General features: G+C 40.0%; 1 protein-coding gene across 3 annotated transcripts; it reads right to left on the reverse strand.

Annotated features, from left to right (window-relative positions):
• Positions 1–993: 993 nt before the first annotated feature.
• Positions 994–22,322, reverse strand: tom1l2a (target of myb1 like 2 membrane trafficking protein a). 3 transcript variants are annotated; one of them, XM_085454095.1, is made up of 16 exons: positions 22,217–22,322; positions 17,774–17,858; positions 14,233–14,311; positions 13,647–13,796; positions 13,038–13,172; positions 12,049–12,192; positions 11,737–11,853; positions 10,689–10,822; positions 10,168–10,210; positions 9,133–9,304; positions 8,528–8,642; positions 7,922–7,997; positions 7,054–7,128; positions 4,257–4,316; positions 3,692–3,728; positions 994–3,564 (listed from the first exon to the last, which is right to left on the reverse strand). In XM_085454095.1, the coding sequence occupies exons 1-16, from the start codon at positions 22,266–22,268 to the stop codon at positions 3,410–3,412; spliced, it is 1,629 nt and encodes a 542-aa protein (XP_085310221.1). In that variant the 5' UTR covers positions 22,269–22,322; the 3' UTR covers positions 994–3,409. The 3 variants fall into 3 exon arrangements, with proteins under 3 accessions (XP_085310221.1, XP_085310222.1, XP_085310223.1); XM_085454096.1 differs by lacking the exon at positions 7,054–7,128 and having other exon boundaries at positions 22,217–22,321; XM_085454097.1 differs by lacking the exons at positions 4,257–4,316; positions 7,054–7,128 and having other exon boundaries at positions 22,217–22,321.
• Positions 22,323–22,736: the final 414 nt, after the last annotated feature.

Consider the following 22,736-nt stretch of genomic DNA (forward strand, 5'->3'; position numbering starts at 1 on the left):
AAAGCTAACTACAGCATAAACGAGTTAAGTTATGATTCCAGAGCAGCTTAATACAGTTCTGAATATCTTTTATAATATTGATTATAAATAAATATATTTTTTTCTCTTTGTATACAGCATGGACATGTTTATTGTGGGCTTGCCACCAATAGCCAATTATAATCGTGTGGGGCGTGCGCTTAGCGACAGCCAAGCTTGTTTGACTCGAATTAGCGACTCCTCCTGTAGAACCAGTAAAACCGTCCAATGAGAAGCTCAGAATCAGAGTGGGGTGATCTGACGTTGCATCTTTGGGTCTAGCGATTACATCATGTGTTTCGCTCCTGGAATGATGGAAGCAGGAACAGCAGGAGGAAAATAAACTGCACAACTACATGTAGCCAGAAGGGAAAAAAATGAGCACGTGTATTTTAACAAAAACAGTTCCTGCAACTCTTCGTAATGGTGGTTTACATTAAATTTTTTCTCCCTCTCCTATAATAATTAGTAACGTACAAACAGGCAATGCGGGTGTTTTTGTTTGTTTGTTGTATCCCTAAGACTTCATTTGAAACACAATCTTTCACAATGTCTATGTTTAACGCACTGTTATAGTAACACAAAAGCAGAACCCCACAACGGTATTGTAGGAAAATAGGTCAGTGACCTAGAGTAGCACTGCTAAGTTGTCAGTAAAGTTTGGTAAGATTATATAAAGTCCAGCATGGTTGGTGGTCAAGTGTGTAACAATAAGTCTCGTCCGTTTGTTAGCCGGAGTTTGTAAAGTTGGCTAGTCTTGGTCCTCAGGTAAAGGAAGGAAAAAATGATTCTTTTAAGGATCTATGTTGTGCAAATGCCCATAAACAACCACATGTGAGAGGGTGAAAGGCTCATTTCACAATGAATGACCAGTACAGTACAAGATTGAGTCTGGGTTGCATCAGCATGTACATGAGAAAAGAGAGACTAGTCACAGATCCCCTAAGTGTAAAATAACCACAAACAGTTATGAGGTAGAGGTCACACACTGCTAGTGTTTTATTGGGCAGTTACATACGTGCATTAGGTCAAATACAAATCTGACCATTAGTAATGGCAGCAGACAGCACAGCCAGAGAGACATGGAGCACCCACCGATAGAAAACAAGCCTCAATTCCATGTCCACAAAACACAAGCTTAAATATCCCGCTTCGCGGGTATTAAAGACATTCAGTTACCACTTTAAAGATAGCCAGAATTTAGAGGAATACATGTTGCAACCAGGACTTAAGCTTCATAAGAGCAAGTTAACACAATACACTCTGTTACAGATGCAAAGTTACAGAACACACAAACACAGAAAACTGTCAAAGTTCCCTTTAAAGAATCTCCTGTTACAGTTTTAGTAACCGTCCTTGTTCAACTTGCATGGTAGATGTTTTTATATTTGTTATCTGGCAATGATAATAAACCCTCAAAACCAAGTGTAACCATACAGCATGAAAGAAAATTAAAGCTCATTATCATTATTATTTTTTTAAATCTAAAATACATTGATTACACAAATACATTTTTAATGTCACCTTTGCATCTATGTTAGCAAGAAGCTTTACAACTGAGGTGCAAATGGGCTGCCTCTGATTAACAAGGCTTTTGGTCTTAAATCGACTGAAAGGAGAAAAAGAAAATCTGTTTGAAGTGCAGTGTTAAAATGAACTGGAAAAAGAGCTGCAAATAAGACGGGTTTTCTATTTTGCCTCGGATCAAAGACAAAACCTTTCTCGACAGAGCAACTCTGCTGAAATCAGTCGGTCATAGAAATGCTTGGCAGCAGCTCCAATGAGAGCAGATGAATCATAGCAGGTTGAAAATGCACAGGAAATAAACTGTAATGTGTTTGACTGCACGAAATCAAAGAACGCAAAATCGTGCTTGCTTTCCGCACGGTTCAACCTCGGCCTCAAAAACATCAGTTGTTCGTTTCCCCTTTGTTGTTTTTTTAACCATGAATTATAAAAATACAGAAGGGGAAAACAAAATAATACTTTCAGTGATCCTGATATTATTATGACCCAATAGATTTTTTACAGAAACCACCATTTCTGTATTTTGAGGTATATTGATTAAATACTATGGAGTATGTGAAGATTTGCCTGTGTGAATGCATCTGTTACCACAGCACACTTGTCTTGTAGATGATTATGATGCCAGTGCTAAGCTGACATTATCATTTAAATCTTTATTTCTGTGTTGCATCTTTATGGAATTTCCAACAGTCCAATGGTCCATCTATCCACTTGTTAGGCAAACAAGCGCACTAATTACATAGTTAGAAAAGTTATGTGCAAAATGAACTCATTCTTAAGATCATTTCCCATCCCCTAGAAAAATAGTAAGCATCTTGTAAACACAAAAGGACAAAATACAGATTTTTCTTTTTTTGCTTCAAAGTGCACAGACATTAACGCGGCGGGGGGAGGAAAATTTTGACAATCCAGCAACTTATTTTGAGCGTGTGAATGTCACTATTTTTCGATTGGTAAAATGAAGAACTAGTTTGTCATTAAAGCATCAATATTCTTTGGAATGGCTTAAAGTGTTTGCAGTTTGCGGCACTTTTCTACATTAACTTCTTGTAGCTTTTCAATGAGCATCTTCCTTCCCCTTAGCTATCTGAAATAGATACGAGATAAGAGTGAATCCTAACTAGTACATTTTTTGATTTTTATTATTCTTAATTCCCTTTGGTTAGAGGAATGCTGGCATACACATTTTAAAGAGATTAGCTAATATTATAATCTTAGTTTGCAAAATTAGCCTGCTAACATGAAACTGTTCATTACAGTGCCTTAAGCAAACTGGGTAATAAGAGGCGCTGCCCTGCCACGAATATCTCAGTATTAAGCATAACTAGAAATCCACAACTCTTAACAAATGCACTGATCGATCAGTATATAACACAAAAAAATAAAACAATTAATGCATAAATATGCATTTAGCCGAAATGTAGTAAAATAACACAATATACTCCTAATAAAATGCTTCCATACTGACTCTGTGAGTAGACCTTCAGAGAAATTTCCCAGTAATCTCACGGTCAGGTGTCACATTTTTAAACCACATGTCAGTTAAGTGAAGTTGTTCTCCTTTGGTGGCGAGTTATGGAATGAGATGCGGGGCTGCGAGCAGTACATCCCACACTGACAGATTAATACATCCATATACAGTAAAACATAACGCAGTAATGTGCATTAAACTTGTTGGACCTCTGATGGTTAGAGCAACACTCTGGCAAGATAACAAGAAGGAGGTGGAGATCAGTTGCTACACCAATGCCAGTCAGCAATGAAATGGGACTAGGAGGATTGTTTTGGAGGGTGGCGGGTGGGGTCATTTTGGGCCAAGACCTTTAGATGCCCTGGAGAGAAACCGAGGTCCTCTGAGAACAGTCTACAAGGCAAAGAGGGCATCTTCCGTCCGTTCAGTCTTCTTATGGGAGCCACTCGGGGCACGGGCGGGGTGGGAGAGGTTAGCAGGGTTAGATCCTGGGGGAGATGGCAGAGTGTCTGCAGCCTTAGCTCGCTCCTCCAGGAACTTATCAAATTCTGAAAGAAACAAATTGATTTGTCAGAAACATGGAAGCTGAGGGTCACAGTGTTAAGACTCTCAATCATTCCCACACACATTTGAGCGAACAGAACACACCCATAGGTGTGAATCAACTGACTATACCTTCACTAGTTACCCCTTCTTCAGCAGCATCACCTTTCTATTAAGAAGAAGAAGAAAAAACATGACATAAGACACAAATTTCTATAGAAAACTATCAAGAACGGAGTTAATTAATGTGAGTGTAAAATCGACAGCACAAGCGGCACAAGTCAGCTGCCTGTAAAGTTCCCACAAACTCCAAACCCAGTGGCTCATGAAGGATCCGTCTCTCATGCATCCTCCCCACATTTTCCATAATGAGAAACCTTCTAGAGCACCACCACAACCACCACATGCACAAGTTAAAGAAGACCATTGCAGCTGCTTTAGGTTAATTATCATTAGCACTGTTTCCACATATGTCTCACCTCATGGCAAACAGTTATGTAAGTGATTGCTGGAAATGATTAAGGTGAATGATTACGGTAAAGATTTTAAGGAAAAAGAAAACCAAGGTCAAATGTATGCAGTTATAAGAAATGGTTGGATGAAAAGTGCTTTAAGGGTGGAAAAGAGGGAGAAAGAGAGGGTAGAAAAACAAAAATGTTAATCAAGGTTAAAAAAAAAAGAAAAATTAAAATCTCACCACGTCAGTACAGAGCCACTCCTCTATGTCATCCATGACAGAGGACTGCGATACTGGGATCTATGGAGCAAAGCCATGGACAACAACGAGGGGTAGCAACAAAGCCACACGACAACAAAAACAACGTAACACACGCACACACACAAAAACAAGAATCACCAGAGGCTCAGGAGAAAAGATAAAAAGAAAAACAATAATAATAATAAAAAAAATGCTTGAAAGACACTCAACCTCTCTTGATTCTGTGCCATTATTGTTTTATCATGTGCAACGACCTGCTGCCGAGCACTCCTCTGTATAAGAAGAGGACTTGCCGGCCTGTGTATTGTTCTCATTAACTCTGTACTGCTGACATGGCTTAACAGCTGCCGACTAATGTCACACACAGCCGTGCTAATTATTCCGCATCATTAGTTAATTAGCAAATCACTTGAACGGGATTAAGAGATTGATTGGTTGGAAAAGGCTGAAAGCACAGGGATTGTCGAGAGGCACGGGAACCCTGCACACCCACCCACACACACACACTCAAAAACACAGGGCGCACAGAGCATGAGCATCGCTGCATGGCATGTAGTGACACTGGTGATGGAAGCCATGTCAGACTGGATGGTGTCCATTTGTGTTCAAGATTGTGTGAGCACCAAATAATCAGAGTGATTAAGGAGTTTGAGGCATTACAGGAGGAGGCGAAGGTGAACTTTAACCGTGACTCAAGAAACCTCCTCTGAGGAGTAACTGGTAAATTTTTTAAAAGTTACTTGAACCCTTTAAAAATTAAAGTCTGCAACATTAATTTCATCTATTTTGACAAAGTTAAAGACCATCGCCCAGTCTCAAAGTTAACTAGAGAGAACAAAACCCATTTCCTAAGGCCTTTACAGACACTAGAAAAACACTGGTGGGGTTTCCTTGTGAGATCACAGGTTATGCATATCAAAAGATTGGCCAAGGCAGAGTGGCAGTGAAAAAATGCATGCAGCTGTGTGAAAAAAGGGAGGAAAAAATAGAAAAAGAGGTCTGTCCTCATTATGACTCACAACAATAACACTGATATAACTTCAAAGTGTATAACATTGTGCTGAACATTTATAAAATCAACATATCATCTTCTTCTACATCTACTGCTTCATCTGTTAGTTGGTTTATGTGTTAGAATGTGAGGTAATAGTGAACTGTATAATATCTAAGATCCACAGACCATTAGAGGACAACTGACAAAATACTCACCACTACACAGCAAACCACAATCACTTTTAATAATTCTCTTATGCTTGGCTGATATTTCATGAGTACTTGGATTCGCTGATTGGATTTTGCTGTGTAGCAGGAGCATCTCTACTCCTCCGCTTTTTTAGTGAGTGACCGTTAAATGATGATGGAGCTTGGTCAAAGTTCCTAGCGACCCATCAGCCTCATTTTAACATCCATGGAGGGGTTAATGTGAGCACCAGTAATGAGTATAGTCTTTAACGCTTGGGTCAACAGAGTACAATAGAGGTGGGCAGTATGGATAAAAGAAATTCTGTATTAATATGCCAACCAATTTGGGAGCTACAGTCAGGGTAAAAAGAAAGTACCCCTTTGTCAATTTTACAGTTTTACATACAAAGTTATAATAAAAAACAAACAAAAAAAACCATCTGATTCTTAGCATCTTCTAAAATGATTAAATTTGATTTAAATTTAAATTTAACAACCGCCAGTGCTACTCCTCCCTCAGCCTCCTGGTGGAGATGCTATCAATTTCAAAATCCTACATTGCCTTCAGAAAGCTTACTCTGACTTTGAGGTCAAAGTCGCTGAAAATCAGTTTGAAAATTCTACGTCACCTTGTTCTTGAGTTACCGAATTCACAAACTTGGGTGCCCACGCCATTCTTTTTCAGTCATTTTTTGTAGATCTGCTGCTGTGTTTAGGATCACTGTGCAGTTGCATGACACAATTTGGGCCAAGCTTTTAGTTGTTGTCCTCATATTTGACTCTAGAAAAGTGACTGCAAGGTGTTTATATCCTGTGGCTGCAAAACAAGCCCAAATCCTCACCACTCCACCACTGTGCTTGACACTTTATTTGAGGCGTTTTTGTTGATATGCTGTTCGGCACTTTGAATTATAGCCAAATATCTCCACCTTGGTGTCATCAGTCCAAAGGACACTGTTGCAGAAGTCCTGTGGTTTATTCAAATGCAGTTTTACAAACACGCTGCTGCATGTTCTTTTTAGAAAGAAGACACTTTATACTATAAACCACACTTGTTCAGTCTTTTTCTAATGGATTTAACATGCTAACTGAGGCCTGTAGCTCGTGAGTTTTTTGCAATTTCCCTGAGCATTGCACAGTCTGACCAAGAGGTGAATTTCCTGGAAAGTGACACAGTGTAATATGCCATGTTTTGTACTTGAGGCTGTATTTACCTCATTTTAAGACTTGCTAGTTGTTTTTTTTTATGGCCTGTTATGTAAAAACTTCCAGCTGAAAGAGGGTGTGTTTTCTTTTTATCATGACTGTAAGTGTAACTCAGAAGAAGCAGATTCCAAAATAAGCCCTAGTTTAAATATCTGTAATGACATATTGCCCAAGACTACAGTACAATATCTAAACTAGGCATGGACATGGATGTTCTTAGAAGGAAAAGCCACTTGGAAGTAGGACTGTTGGGAAGATTTGGGAAAAAGGTGAGATGAGGCTGAAAATGAAGCGCAGCTCAGGAGGATGATGGACAATGCTGGAGGAGGCTGACATGAGGTGGACATGAGGGAGGGGTAGGAGGACACACTGTGGATAGAGTCCTCACCATTCCTTGGGTAATAAGCCAGCTGTCTATGGGCAGCTCCTGATCTGCTGGGTTATCATCCCCTTTAACCCTCAGCTGAATCAACAACAGAATAACACCTTACACAAAAGAAGAAAGGCCCCACCACCACAGCATAGCACAAAGTGCAGAGAGAGAAAGACAGAGAAGAAGTCAAATGTGCAAAAGACGACTGAGAGAGGAGGGAATAAATGAGGCCAACATAAGAAAATGGCAAAGGATCACTGCATAAAGATGAAAATGAGGAAAATAAAGAAGGAAAAAAGAAGAGATTTAAAACTCAGTGAAGTATACGTTCTAAACAAGGAATAAATCACCTAAGGCAACTAAAGAATGGTGCCACCTTTTTGTGTATGTGTACCTAGAGATAGCCAAGCAAATATACTGCAATGTGTGCTCAGAGAGAATGACTAAAAATCTTGAAGCTAGTCAGTGATTTAGAGTTTCTGTGAGCACTGACTTTAGAGATGAGCAGATTAAAGGAAGAAGAAAGACATCTGCTTTGAAGAACGAGAAACCTAAATGCATGTTTTTTTAATAACTGGGAGAAGTGCTGACACTAATGGCTAAAAAGTACCAGTGGTTCAGATACAGTATAAAAACTCCCAGTTAGACTTTGCTCCCATCTTCTGTACATAAAACTCATTTATATGCTTATGACTGGCATAGACACTATAGACAACAGCACTATATTTGAGGTATTCAAAAATGAGAAAACCTCAAGCCTCTGTTTGGTCAAAGTTCAAGAAGCACTTCATCAGGACAAATGTCACTGTAAAGTATTCAGTGTTACAAGCCATCACATGCAGAGAGCTAAAAAAGCTCGTCAGCCATGCTTATTTGTACTCACCCCTCCTGTATTCTGTTGTCTAACACCCAAAGCAGAGGCCAGGCCACCCAGAGCCTGAGGGTCTTCATATTTTACACTGTGTACAAAACCAGAAACAGATTAAGAAGAATTAAGCTGTATATAAAAAGAATTAGGAGCAAAGATGATGTCTGACAGCTTTTTTTAATATCATCTCTGTCCAAAGAGAAGACAAGCAAGACATTTCTTCTTAAGAAAGAGAAGAATAAAGTGCAACAAAAGTCTTCAGTTCTGTCCAAACTAGGGATTTTGTTGATTCATGGCATAGACCCTTGAGCTAAAACACACCCCAGTGGACCCCTTTGTTCACAACTTGCATAAACAAAAAACACAGTAACATTCAGGTAGTGGAAAAAAAATGGGCAAACATACTTATTTATTCACAGTGAGTAGCCAAAAGTAACACAATAAACTAGCCGCAGGGAGAAAATACCAGATTAACATCCAGCCTGTCCCGATAGGAATTCAAAAGGCACTCCAGGAAATATAACCGGATATCAAGCATTTCAGAAATGTAGTGAGCACATTACAAATAGCTATTTGTCAAAATAAATTACATTAAGGGAGCTAAATTAAATGTAGGCCTACTTTTTGCGCTGTTCAGCCAGAGAGCTCCCCCTGGTCTGTGCGAACATGTCAAAGTCGTCCGGGTTCTGGGCCGATTGAGACGACGGGGTGCCGCTCGGGCTTTCTGAGCCTACATCTGGATCAAGAGGGTGGCAGGAGACAGCAGAACATTGAGAAGAGCAAAGATTAAAGTAAAATGAAAGAGGATGAAAGAAGTGGCACAGAGAAATGAATTTAAAATTAATGCAGCAAAGTTTAAGACGTCCTAATTATAGACCAGACTTACAACACTCCAGTTTGGCAATGTGTAATTACCATATATTACTGCACAAAATATAAGAGGTAATCCCTCTAAGGTTGAACCACAACACTTCAGTGAATTTTACTGCAATTAGTTAAAAACAATTAGCTACAAATTTAACTTTTGTCATGTAAGAACCAGCAAAGGTCTGCAGGGATTTGAGAGGACAGGAAGCTCCAACAATTTCTAAAAACATGCTTTTACTTTGTCTGTATGGATCTCGAATGGATTATTAGGAAAATTTTAATTTTACAACAATAAAAAGGTGCTTCTTGTGCACCTTTTATTATCCTAAAAAATAGATTTCATTATGTTTTATCCTTACCAAGTCCAGCTAGAGCACTGGATAGGGATGCTGCAGTGGGGTTGCGGGCAGGAGAAGCCATGGCTCCAACAGTGGAGCTAGGTGGAGGGCTGGATGTGATCCTGGGTGTTACCACAGCTGGGGATCCTGGGCCCAGGTCTATCAGGTTGTCCTCTGTGGCTTCAGTTAACATCTGAAAAGAGGAGAGCAAGTGAAATATACTCGTTAACTACAAATATAAAACAATGCAACTATGCAGCATTTGTGACACCAAGTAAAAGGTTAAATTATTGCTTTTTCTCCTTTTTTTTAAATGAGAAGAAATGCTTCTAGCTGCAGAAATGCTACACAATTTCAGACAACACTCTAAACCAGCAGTCATGGATTGGCAGCTATGCAAAGGAGCAATAATGGAGCCGAATAAACAGCTGCAAGAGATTACAGATGTGTGAGAAGGAACACCATGAAAGGTGGAGGGAAGGAAATAAAACATCTAGTTTCAAACAGTAGAACCAGTGTTCACACATCACAAGGCTCTAAACACGAGATTCATATAACAGACGTTTTGACAGTCATCACTCAGTTCATCCCAGCACACTGGCTTGGACTGAATGTGGTCGTGGTGTTATACTTGCCTCCATCAGCTAGCCACAACACAAACAGACAGAGCACACGGAAAGATCAACAAGCTGCAAACACAAACAGCTATGTGGGATGTAGTGAGAGATGGCCCAGTCCATTGGCAAATGTCTCAAACTGGCAAATGTGCACTTTTTAATGGAAGTTTGGCAGCGCTCAGCTCGTTCAGTTTTACAAAGCACTAAAATGCATTCCACTTGCATTACAAATGAATGCTGCTATGGTAAACAGTTGAGGGGGATTATTAGTTCAGATAATGTTTGAATCATCTCTCACAGCATCCATAATGTTAGGCAAAGGTATATGTAGTGAAATGTGAAAAAAAGAATAGAATAATGATACGTGCAAAAAGAAAACATGCAATTTCAGCCAGTAGGCCTCTGTTCTTTGTTTCTACTCTTTGTTTATGGTACTCACCCCATTGTTCTGTGCAGCTCTACCTGACCTGTACCTCTCATACCTGTGAGCAACATGAAAAAAAACAAAAAACAAAACAATTAACACTTTGCCACATGCTCTCTGAGCTTAAACGCTCTTTTAACACAAACACGATGAAAGAAAAGTTTTAGCATTAAGAGCCCACAGAGCACATAAACAATGCACAGTGCTTTACCGTGCAATATTTGGACAATCGCAAATCTCGATTCATAATGATTCAGTTATCTTAACTGATCTGACCCACTTATGTAACCTTATGAAGTACAGTGAGTCCGTTTGACCTGTTATATCGCGATCTGTGTCATGCAGGTTTTTCTTTTTCAAGAAAACCTGATAAGCTTAGGTCTAATGATATCTAGAGAGTCATCTTTTAAATTGTGCTCGAGATCTTGCCAAACCAGAAAAGCAAAAACTAACAAGCACTAGTGATCGAGGTAGTAACCAAAATACACAAACAAGTATTTCTTTTTGTGACACTAATGCAGTTTGATTGAATTCACCTCTCGTATCGGAGGAAAATGTTGTTGAGGTCATCATTTGCGTGTAGGAGCTCCTCGGTCACTTCCTCATTAGAGACGCGCGAAATCAGCTCGACCACTCTCTGCTGCATAGCTCGGCATGTTCTGTTCAGCTCCTTGACAGAGTGTCACATGAACAGATTGATCAATATATTAAGTTATAAATCAATTTGAGAAAAAGTGAGCTGTAAAGAAACGGACAAGCTGACACATACTCAGACAGTCAAGCGTGTGTTTGTCTGTCTACTGATGACTCAAAAAACCCTCTATAAACCACTCCATTTGCCAGTACATAAACTGTTATGCTGCTTATTTATGACTCACGAATGGGTGGAGAGCTTTCTATAAATATAATACAAAAGGCTTTTAGTTTTAAGCAAGTCAAAAATATTTGTTAAACTAAATTCTGTTACAGTTTTCTCTACATTACCTGAAATAAATAGCAAAGTGAGTCAGGTACTACATAACAATTACACTGGCACAGGCTCTTTAGCCCGGGGCCAGATACTTGGAGCTGATACAAATACCTGAGGGGTTTCTGGCCTTCAAAGATTAAAATCTGCATGAGCTTGCATGAGAAAATGTTGCGATTTGACCTGCTTAATTGCCAGTTTAAGGAATTTTACCACAGAAAAATGGCCCTTGGCAGGTTAGCATGAAACTTAGCCCATAACACCCCCTGGTGGCTGCACAAAATTACAACACTTGGCAGTTAAAAGCAGTGTTGGAAAGAATTTGGCTTTCTGAATGCACATCATGCATGGGGGTGTATATAAAGAAAAGAATTCACAGGAGCCTAAAATAAATCTTCTGATAAGAAAGAATGTGACAGAAAAATCTGTGATCTTTAAAGACTTGTTCTTCAGAATGGCAAATGTCTTCTGATATGCATTAAGAATTGAATTAAATTTATGCCAAGTTGGGTTTTATTTTGTTTGGATTTTTATTCTTTTTAACTACAATGAAGTTGTACACAACACAGGCAACTACTGAATGCATTATAGTGAAATTCATAGTGTATTAATCTAACCTGAAGCAGTTCTAGATCAGAAGCCTCTTCCTGACCTGGGACCATCTCAGTTAACATCTCCGACATGACTTTGACGTTTCCTCGCACTACGTCCAGCTCACTACGCAGCCGGGCAATCTGAAAGCACACAAGATCAAAGGTCAATGAAAAACATTTGGACTAATTTGGTATCAGCGGCACAGCAGCGTAAGTTGAAACTGTACTTAAGTTTTAAACTCACTAAACACTGAAAAAAGCTTTTTTTATTCAAAAATTATTTTTAAAAAATGCTGTGTGAATTAATTTAGCTGAACAAAGGTTGGTGTCCCTCACCTGTTCAGGAGTTGCTGTGATGGGGTTGGGAATTTCAGGGGCCTGTGTGGCAGGGGGAACGGGTGAGGCAGGTTTAGGAGTCGTGGGATCAGGTGAGGTTGGGGCAAGGTACTTGACCATGGCTGGATCTACCTCTGGTGTCCCCTATGATAAAAATAAATACATAAATAAATAAAACAAAAACCCCAAAAAGCAAAACTCTAGGCCAGTTTATTAGGTGCACCTGTTCAATGGCTTATTAACACAAATAACAGATCGGTCAGGGGCAGGAACTCAACTCAGACATTAAATCCAAGAAGGGATGGTCGACCTGCTAAAGTTCAAACCGAGCATCAGAATGGGGAAGAAAAGTGATTTAATTGACCTTGAATTTGACACTTGTTGTTGGTACCAGACAAGATGGTCTGAGTATTTCAGCAAAAGCTTATCTACTAAGTCCGGCATTTACAGAGAATGGTCTGAAAGAGAAAATATCCAGCAAGCGTCAGTTCTCTGGATAAAAATAGACGCCTCGCAGATGTTAGGGGTCAGAGGACAAGGACCACACTGCTTTGATCTGACAGGAAGGCAACACTAACTCAGATAATCATAAGCATCTCTGAACACAGAGTACATTTAAACATGAAATTGATGGTCTAAAATAACAGAAGAGCAGTGATGCTACAGTTTGAATGGGCTCACCAAAATTAGACAACATAAGATTGGAAAAATGTTGCCCCTTCTGTTGGAACATTCAGATGGTAGGGTCAGCATTTGGGATAAACAACATGAAACAGGAGAGTCCCATCGTGGATGTGCAGCTGACAAATTTGCAGCAACTGTGTGATGCTGTGATGTTCACATGAACAAAGAGGAACGTTTCCAGCACCTTGTTGGATTTATGCTATGAAGAATTAAAGCAGCTCTGAAGGCAAACATTGGTACAACCCAGCACTAAAAAAAGTGTACCCAAAAAAGTGAATGAATGTATTTGTGTATTTCTTCCCTACCCTCTGTGGTGTGTGAATCGGAGACAGTGCATCCAGGTCTGCCATTGGGAACTCAACACCTTTCCTTTTCAGTTCCTCATAAATATGCACCACCCCAGTTAGATCAGGACTACTCCTGAAGGCATCTGCCCAGGCCTGTCAAAACACAGACAAATTATTTAGTATGCTCTCAATTCTTGGTATTAATAAAACCAACTAAAAAAAAACAACAACAACAACAACAACTGAATGAAAGCACGTAACATTACTAGTACGGACATTATTTTGCTCCAATGCTTAGGGAATTTCTTTTTTTTTTTTAATTAGTCAAATATCTCTACAAGAAGGCTATCCACAGGATCTCCTTCAAAACGTTCCTATTAATATTTAAGGGAGCGCAAAAAAGAGAAATGGAGAACACCATCTGTTGGCTGAGGTGACCTCAGGTAACCAGATAAAATCACAAAAGGCTGAAGCTGTTGTGCAACACGTGTGAAGTGGCGCATGTTGTGCCCACCTGATTTAAAATTCTGCAATGGAGTGTGTTGGTAAAAGCAAAAAGAAAAAGAAAATATGTTGCAAAAGAATTTTATCATTTAAAAACAGCAAATACAGAGAGCGCTCCAATACCTGTATAAGAGACAGCACTTTGTCTTGTACGATCGTTGGGGGGTTGGCTTTGGGGGAGATGATCTTTACCAAAACACCATCAATAAAATCTCTGTTGGCCACCTGGACATGAAACCTGTGACCACAGTTCTTCACACATGTCTCCAATACCTACAGGAAGAGAGAGGATTAAACAAAGATGCTTTAAAAAAGTTTGTGTGTGTGGGGGGAGCAGCAGAGAAAAGGCAGACTTAGTCAGTATTTTGCTGCACACAGGGCCTTCCAACTAGCAGAGCTATCAAAGATGTGGGAGGACATAAAGACAGCTCAAAGGGCATAGCCACTGTAAACAAATGGAAAGAAGAGGCAGAAAAACACAGGCCATGCAGTGGAAGGCAGAGGATGACAGAGCAAAATAAAATGACCAGGAGCACAAGATCAGTAGTGTTTTCCCTTTAATGTGACATTAAAAACCTACACACTGAAAAGCATCAACACCATGGGCATGGCCCAGTGAGTCATTTTTGTCTACCAGTGCCTTGCTCATATATTCAGCGACTTTATTCCTAGTTTTGCAATATAGTTCCAAGAAGAAGTATGAACTTACGGTTAGTGCGAGCATAACTTCTCTGTAGTTCTTGTTGCCGCTCAGTCTCTTCTTCAGTGCCCGCATGGCATCTTTTGGCCTAGACAGGAACAGCAGAAAGTTACAGCTGCACAAAGTACCCTCTGCTTATAGTGAGCGTAACGTCACCGACTTTGATGGAATAAACTTTCCTGTGTGCCACAATAACAGATGCGATTCAAGTCCGTCAGCATATCTATTTGACTAAAACAGAGAAGTACTGTCACACCATCTGTCTCACTCTTTTCTCTCTGTGTGACTATACTGTAAGTCTGTCCCACAGCAAGATCAAAAGCTGCCCATGCATGAAGAGTTCAGATTGGCTGTCGGCCTAACATTGTCCATCTTCATTGCAGATGAGACGGTACGCTTTTATGGACTACCTACTGAGCTACAGTACATTTAAAGAGTGAAGGAGCTGAAAACAGAGAGAAATGGAGGGAAGCATATTGTCTTATATATATATGGTCCCAGACAGCCCTCTGCACATGACTGAGTTTATTGAATATAATCTACCCTGCATTTCTGATTCTCTCCACAGTTCCCTGTTGTTTCCTGTACATGTATTTTCGCTATATCTTGATTTAGTCCTTACCATCTGCTGTCAAACTTTCATAATTAAATGCACACATTAGCATGTGTTAAAACGTCGCACAAATGTTTGTGCTGCATTTCAAAGTCTGGAATTAAGGAGACTCGATCTATCTAGCTAAACATCTTGAAGACAATAAGTTCTGTGAAGCTGAACTCCCTCTCTCATGCCTTCTGTTTTGCAAGCGTGACCCAGAGAGCGCCTGTGTCGCATGTCAAGACAATGAGTGTGTGTAGGCATGAAGAATGTAAAAAATAAAGTAAAAGGGGAAGCAAAAAATACATTTAGCTATTTAACAGAAAATGGAAGTGTCTGATTATCATGCATCAATGTCTGTAACAGGTTAAGACTTTTTCCTGAGATAAGACGTGATCAAACTGTTCTGTTAAAAAAAAAAGTACAAAAAAGGTATTCTATTTATATTAGACCAATAAACCCTTCAAAATGGTCTTTTCAACTGTTTCATAAAAGTACTGTCATCACCATTTTCTATGCCCTCCTTGAATTATTTTTTTTAACCACTAAATGGGGAAGAAAGGTGATTTACGCGACACTGAACGTGGCAATGTTGTTGGTGACAGACAGGCTGATCTGAGTATTACTACTGCGATTTTCCCACATAGCCATCTTTAGTGAATACAGAGAATGGTCTGAAACAGAGAAAATATCCAGTCAGTTTCAGTCTTCTGGGTAAAAATGCCTCGTTACAACTAAGGTACGTAAAACAGCATTTCTGAACACACGTGTCAAACCTCAAAGCAGATCAGCTTCTGCAGCAGAAGAGTACACCAGGTGCCACTCCTGTTGGCTAAGAACGGGCTCAGCAAAATTGGGACAGCAAAGGACTGGAAAAAACACCGCCTGGTCTGATGAGCCTCAATTTCTGCTATGACATTCAGATGGTAGGGTCAGAATTTGGCATAAACAACATGAAAGAGTGGATCCATCCTCCCTTGCATCAACCGTAATGTGTGTAATGGTGTGGGGGATATGTTTTCTTAGTGCCTTCCTTAGTACCATTTGAACTTCATTTAAATGCTACCCGACAATTGTACGCTACCGAGTTAACCATGTGTCCCTTTATGAACACAGCAAATAAAAGTGTAAAGCAGAAGTAGTAAACCTCAAATTATAACAAACCAGTTTCTTGAAAAGGAAAATGAGTTCTCTTTAGCTGAATGAGAGACAACCATGAGGGGAAGCTTGTCAAAAAAATGTCAATGCGGTTAGTAAGTACGGTTTCAGCTTTTTTGAGGAATCCTGGAACTTTCTGATCACACCTTGTACACTAACTACGAGCCAGTGTTTTGTGGTAATTAATTCTGATATTATGGGCTTTTCTGCATGGCAGTTATAATCACTATATTATGCAAAGTAGAACCCAATTAATAACAATATTATTAGTGCATTCTGATTAAAACAGTCATTCAGATTTACTTATTTGTGGCCAAAGGTCTAACTCAGGGGTCAGCAAAGTTTTTAACTTCTTTTTAAAAGAATCCACAGAGCAACTAAAGTGTGTTGCTTATGAAATCCATGAAGTGCTACAGAGAAAATTTTATTTTATTTATGTAATTAACACATTTTGAACTCTTAAAAAAATATAATAAAAAAAAAAAGGAAAGACACTCAGCTTAACTAAAATCATCCATGTAGCAACAAAAACTGTTGTGAGCCGCCACCCTTATATCGCCTTTGGGCTTTTGGAGCGTTGACCTGACTTTTAAAAAGTAATTGGAAAAAAAGCACTATGCTGCTAAAAAATGAAAAATAGATATTTGCAAAATTCTGCCTAAATATGTATTTTACCTGGTTAATGTGTGTGGCGGGGCGTGGTCTGCAGCGCCGCTGCATGGGAGTCGGACGCACCTGAGCGGCACCCGCAATCACGCCTCGCCGCCTTAAAGTCTGTGCTCTTTCTGCTGTTGTGTTGTCGGGCTGTGAGCTGAACAGCTACAGCCAGCTGTATGTACAGCAACTGTGTGTGAAAAGTGGTCAATAAAGAGATGCTGAAAAGCAGCGGGTCTGCCGTGGTATGTTTTCAATGGAACTTCTGCTCCTGAACCTCTGCGCACAGCGTCTGCAAATCGGGGCTGTACGAAGTCACTTTCATCTTTACGCAGGACTGTAAGCTGTCATCTGTGAGGCGTGAGCAGTGTTTGTTTTTAACATACGGTAGTTCATGGTGGAGAACAGCTGCCAACATAATGTGGATCCGAAGATCAATAATTGGCCTACCTGGGTTTGAAAGTCTCGATAAATGCACGGCGTTTCGGCGGGTACACCGGCTTCCGCGAGTATGACGCTTATTTTGAGCGATGAAAAATAATAAAATTATTTTATTTTATATTTCAATATCACAATAATCTTCCAATTTAGAACTACAAGTTAAAAAAATAACTAAACACAAATAAAATACACTTCACCTAAATATTTCTAATTTATTTTCCCAAACCACCCGGAGCCGCAGAATTTCTCCATGCCCAGATAAAGCTTTCCATGTTAGTAATAATAAACAAAGATTTGTATAAGCTCAATAAAATAAATGCCAATCGTCTGGTTTTATGGCTGCAAATCTATATAATTTGGGAGACATGTTCACCAAGTGCAGGCTTGGTATTTTTCAGTGTGGGAGGCTGACATGAGAATCTATTCATTCATTCACTCATTCATTTATTCAGACAATAAGACAGTTGGTCAGTCATACCTAAAGAAACAAAAGGCCATGTGTAGTAGAGTGTCTGTCAGCAAAGAACAGTGGGCAGTGTATTATTTGCTCGAGCCTCTCAGTTAGCCACTGTGTGATAAAACAATGAATGTTTCATTACAAACCACAGCAGGAACTTGAGTCATTTTGGGTTAAATACCCTTGCTAATCCCACTTGATAAAGCAAATTATAACCTAATAATAATAATAATGAAGGCGCTTACCCTTCATCGGTTTCATTTATGATATCGCAGATCTCCATGTTGAGGGTCCAGTCCTCATTCTGTAGGCCTCCATCTGTTGCTCTCTCTGGAGGAAAACACAAAGAGTTCAACTGTTATGTTAATAAGCTAACTGCAGTGTACGGTCTATGCAAAAGGCAAGGTTTGAGTGACACAAATTATGATTGTTAGGATGTCAGTTAAAATCAGTTACCACTTATAACAAGAGACACGTCAGTATATACAATAAGTTCAGACTCAGTTGTGCAACGACACAAAATGTGACTATTGCAGAATAATAAGTTGTGGACATTAACCAGCGCTGGGGCTGCACCCAACGAAATGTTACTTTTGATAGAAAAATTCATGGTTTGCACAATGCCAGCTGTCTCATGTGTTACCATGGTGCTGCATTTTAGCCAGGCTCAGTTGTTCTCAAGCTAAAGCACACTGATTAAAGCAACCCTCATTTACATAACATCACAAGCACACTTGTGTAAATAAGCCAGCATGTGGTCGCAGACTTGTCCATCCATCAATCTTCGATTGCTTATCTGGATCTGTCACAAGGCAGCAGTCTAGACATTCCTCCCCCAGGGAAACCTCCTCCAGTTCGTCTGAGGGTTTCCAAGCCAGCCGAGAGATATAATTTCTCCAACATGTCCTGGTTCTGCATTGGAGCCTCCTCTCATGCTTGAAAGACCTCACCCTCCACAAGGCATCCCAGTCAGATTGCCAAAGCACCTCAACTGGTTTCTTGCAATGAGGGGAAGTAGGCCATATCCTGAGCCCCTCCCGAATGACCATGCTGCTTAACCTAACCCCAGCCACTTCGCTTGTTTGCATTCAATTCAATTTCATTCATGTAGTGCTGTGCGATATGACCAAAATCTCATATCCCGATATAAGAATTCTATCGTCCCAATAACGATATAAATCACAAAAATGTAACATTATCTGTAAATTCTGTGAATCTCGGGCAGCTCGACTTGCGGGAAGTGTTTCCAGCTGCGCGTCATGTACCTGGAGTCGAGTGTTTTAACCGATGCATGAAACAATACATTTTTAGACATAAGTTGTAACAGCCGCCGTTTTCTTTGTATTTATTACACAGGGTGCTGCGGGGAAAAGCCTGTTCTAACGTTTGAGTCTAAGGTCTATTTTTTTAGCACCTGGCGGCTCTTTTTTACTTCTCATCCGTAAATAATCCGCTCTTTCACGTGATTCAGTTTATTTTGAAAAGTCCCAACAGGATCTTGAGCTTTATTGTGAAAGGTTTATGTGGAACATAAACAAGCGGACACGCGATGGTGTTACCGTCGTTGTTGCTAAAGACAACGCATAAAAACAGGCGCTTGTCCATCAGTAGTGTGGTTATATTCAATATAAGAGAAATAGAGAACTTTAAGAAATTAATATAGCCACTACAGTGACCATCAAAACGATGAAAAAATATTGCCGTAAACAGTTTATTTTGCAACACCACAAAACAAACACAGCTTAAAATGAAACGATAGACGTTTTTATATCGTCATATATATCGTTATATCGAACAGCCCTATGCTAAATCATTACTACAGTCACCTCAAGGCTGCAATCTCATTCTTTCATTCAGAGCTCATGGCTCATATCAGTAGAAATATAGATTACTGAAATAATAAATAGACCAATGGAAAATGTGACAAGATTTAACTCAGTACTACTTTTAACTGTTTGTTTTTGCAATTATAAATACAGATGAAAAAGCTATTAAGTTCCCTTTTTGAGATGTGAGCACTGTGTGCAAGCAAGCGCCATAAATATAGCCAAACGTAAGAGTAATCTTTGTAAGAAGAGGTTTGGATGAAGTCTTGGATCCGTAATCACCAGACTACCATTCTATTTCATTTTCACAACGCTGCAGTTTCCAGCTGTCACGGTAAACCCAAACATGCAATAAAATTTTGCCAAAAACATGCTCCTCCAAAGCCTCCAACGCCAGTAAATTAACTGAAAAGAGCCAAGAAGTCAGTTGGGAAGTGGAAAGCCGAGATCTCAGAGGGAAAGCCACACTGACTGACAGTGAGTGATCCAGCTGTGTACTCAGTTTTAACTATTACAACATGCAGAAAAACAGAAGTTCCAATGACCGGCTCTCGCCTTCACACTCCACCCTTTCATTTAATAGCATTTTGGCTACAAGGAGGAAATAAGGAAGCCAGACTGTGAAAGCTGACAAAGATGAACTGGCTCTGCATTCATCACTGTTCCCGCTCCATCTCCTTCTTCCTCAGCGGCCCTCCAAATCCATCCATCCTGTCTGTGGAAGCTGCCGTTTTATAGAAACACAGAGACTCAGAGCAAAATTTTTAAAAAAGAAAAAAGATTTTCTACTGAAGCAAAATACGATACAGGTTCTGACTGCATAGATCGTCATTAGATGAGTCCTGAGTGTAGACAGGAGATGTTCCTCTGCGGGAAGCTCAGAGGCCCTTAGCAGGATGTCATGCCAGAGCCAGGGGTCTCACAGGGCCATGCAACCACTGGACATGCCTCAAAACCATGAATTATTCATGCTTTAACTCCCCTCTCAAATCAACTTTTCACAGGCTGGGCAGCTTCAACAAACCCACTTATCTACAAAAATAAAAAGGCATGCAGTGAATTCAAACATGAATAACACTTAAAAACACCTCTGAGTCCACCTTCTGAGTCTACAGCATCCAGAGCATGAGTTTGAAAGATTTAACCAGCTACTTCTTCTGGGATAACCCATGTAATCTCCTCAAGTGGATTGTCATGTTGTGGCAGGGCAAAGCACGGGCAGCAGAGGACAGAAGGAAGGGACGCCCCCCTAAAACTCCGATCTATTCGTGTGACACACACTGTAAGGACACTGAACATGAGCCTACTAATGGAGTTAAATTCCTGCTAAGTGCATTAATTCACGGTGTTGTGTCAAAGCACCCACCCCAGCCCTGAGAACTGACACCACACAAGTGAAACCAGTCGATCACATGGCTTTAACAGAGGCAAGCTGTGCCATGCACTTGGCAACAAAGCCACAAAGTCCTTCTCTGGCTACAAAGTGAACTTTTAAGACTCTTCTTTAATTCCTGCCTTTCGTTGTCTCCACTCTCACATATATCCTATTTGTCCCATGCGTTTGTCTTGATATTATTCGATTCATTTCCTCTCATACATGTGCCATGGTCATAGTAAGAGCTGCCAAAGGTTGGTTGTCTTTATTAAATATGGACACAAATTGTGGTAATGCATCGGGCTCTTACAGCAATTAGATTTACCACACATCTCCACTGTCAGGCTTGAACTCTCACATTCCCTTTGTGTCTAGTAAGATGATACTTTGCCCCTCCACTGAGGTGTACAGATCACTACCGCTGCAAATGACAGCTGGGTGTCAAGCCCCAAACAGTGCAGCAGCTCAACCGGAGAGATCTGGCAGGAGACAAGGCAAATTCTGTGATGGAAGGGGGGATGGTGGTCCAAGACATGCTGCATGCAAAAACAAAAATGCATCTGGTTCTGCCCAGTCGAGAGCTTGATTAAAGCACTACATGGCTCTGCAGAAAGTAAAAACATGAGTAATTCTGACACTTAACCAAAAAAACAGCAGCTGTTGCACTTGGTCAAAGGCAAGCACAAACAAACAGTGGGAGAAATTAAAAGTCTCGCACACATCTGTTTTGCAGGAGTAGTTTGCCAAAGCATTAACTCTTTTTCACAAAAACGGCGAAAAAAAGTAAAGTTCAATGTACCTACGGCACCTACAGTACACTCCTACTTTCACATTCTTCAAGTAAACATAAATTCTTATCTTTATACTTCATAAAACAGCTGTTGTCAGTAGCCGGCTCATTGTCAGTTATAAAGGCATGGTCAGGCCTTGGTACCAACTATTATGAATCTCAGCTTGCTTTGAAAAACAAAAAGGGAAATGCAAATATTGATGCAACTACACCAAAGGGATGCTGCAGCTCACGTATATGCCCCCCCTGGGGAGAAAAAGCACCACACCGTATCGAGACTGGAGGGAAAAAACCTCCAGGCTGACCGCACAGTTTGGTCAACTATTGTTCAGAAACTAAGGAAGTATGGAAGTTATCTGGGTCTCTCTTGAAGACACTTTAAGTCATGTCAATACAATAGCGTCAATTTCAGTTAACCTGATTTGATCTTCTTAAGCTACAATCAGTGTCTACACATATGCATTGTTATTCAACTTAATGCATTTCTTGTGATTACACCGGACTAAGTTATGGGTTAGCTAGCTAACATTAGCTGAGAGCCCATTCCAGGCAGATGACGTTTGCTACGATGACACCCGTTAGCTCGCTATTTCCACCTTTGAGCCCAGTAGTAAACAATATATGATGGCCCACATTCAAAGTACGTTGGGGGAAGGAAGCAGCAAGCCTTTAAAAAATAATTTCAGGTCTAACGTACCTATACACTGGCCCACGGGAGTACTGTACGGATTTCCAAGTAAGAACTCCATCTTGACAACAAACGATCCGCCCGGGAATGACAGGCTTCGGCCCAGAGGCAGTACTATCAAGTCCCGCCTACCAAGGAATTCTATTGGTTCAAAAAGTTGGACACGTACAGAGGTTTTTGGACACGTGTGGCTACAATCGATGTCAGTCACAGTCAGTAACTAAAGCTATGTTCAACAAACCTTTTCTACGTGCATGCATTTAATTATTACAGAGGGGAATAATAACTCTAAACAGCTAATAAAAACAATGCAGACAAGGATTAAATCCTTGGAATATAAAAAATGAACGTTCATTGTTGTTGACTATAAATAGCTCATATCTTGAAAAAGCTACCTACCCCCCAAAAAAATTCACAAAATGTGTGATCCCAACTAAACACAATTTCGACTTGTGGTGCTTTTATGAATATAAGACATACATGTACATTACAAGATAACCTCAGACTTAAAAGACAGAATTTTTGGTTA

The sequence above is a fragment of the Copadichromis virginalis genome, linkage group LG4 (assembly GCF_057382275.1).
Source record: "Copadichromis virginalis isolate Kocher_CV1m ecotype Utaka linkage group LG4, C_Virginalis_male_GT1.1, whole genome shotgun sequence".
Lineage (NCBI taxonomy): Eukaryota > Metazoa > Chordata > Actinopteri > Cichliformes > Cichlidae > Copadichromis > Copadichromis virginalis.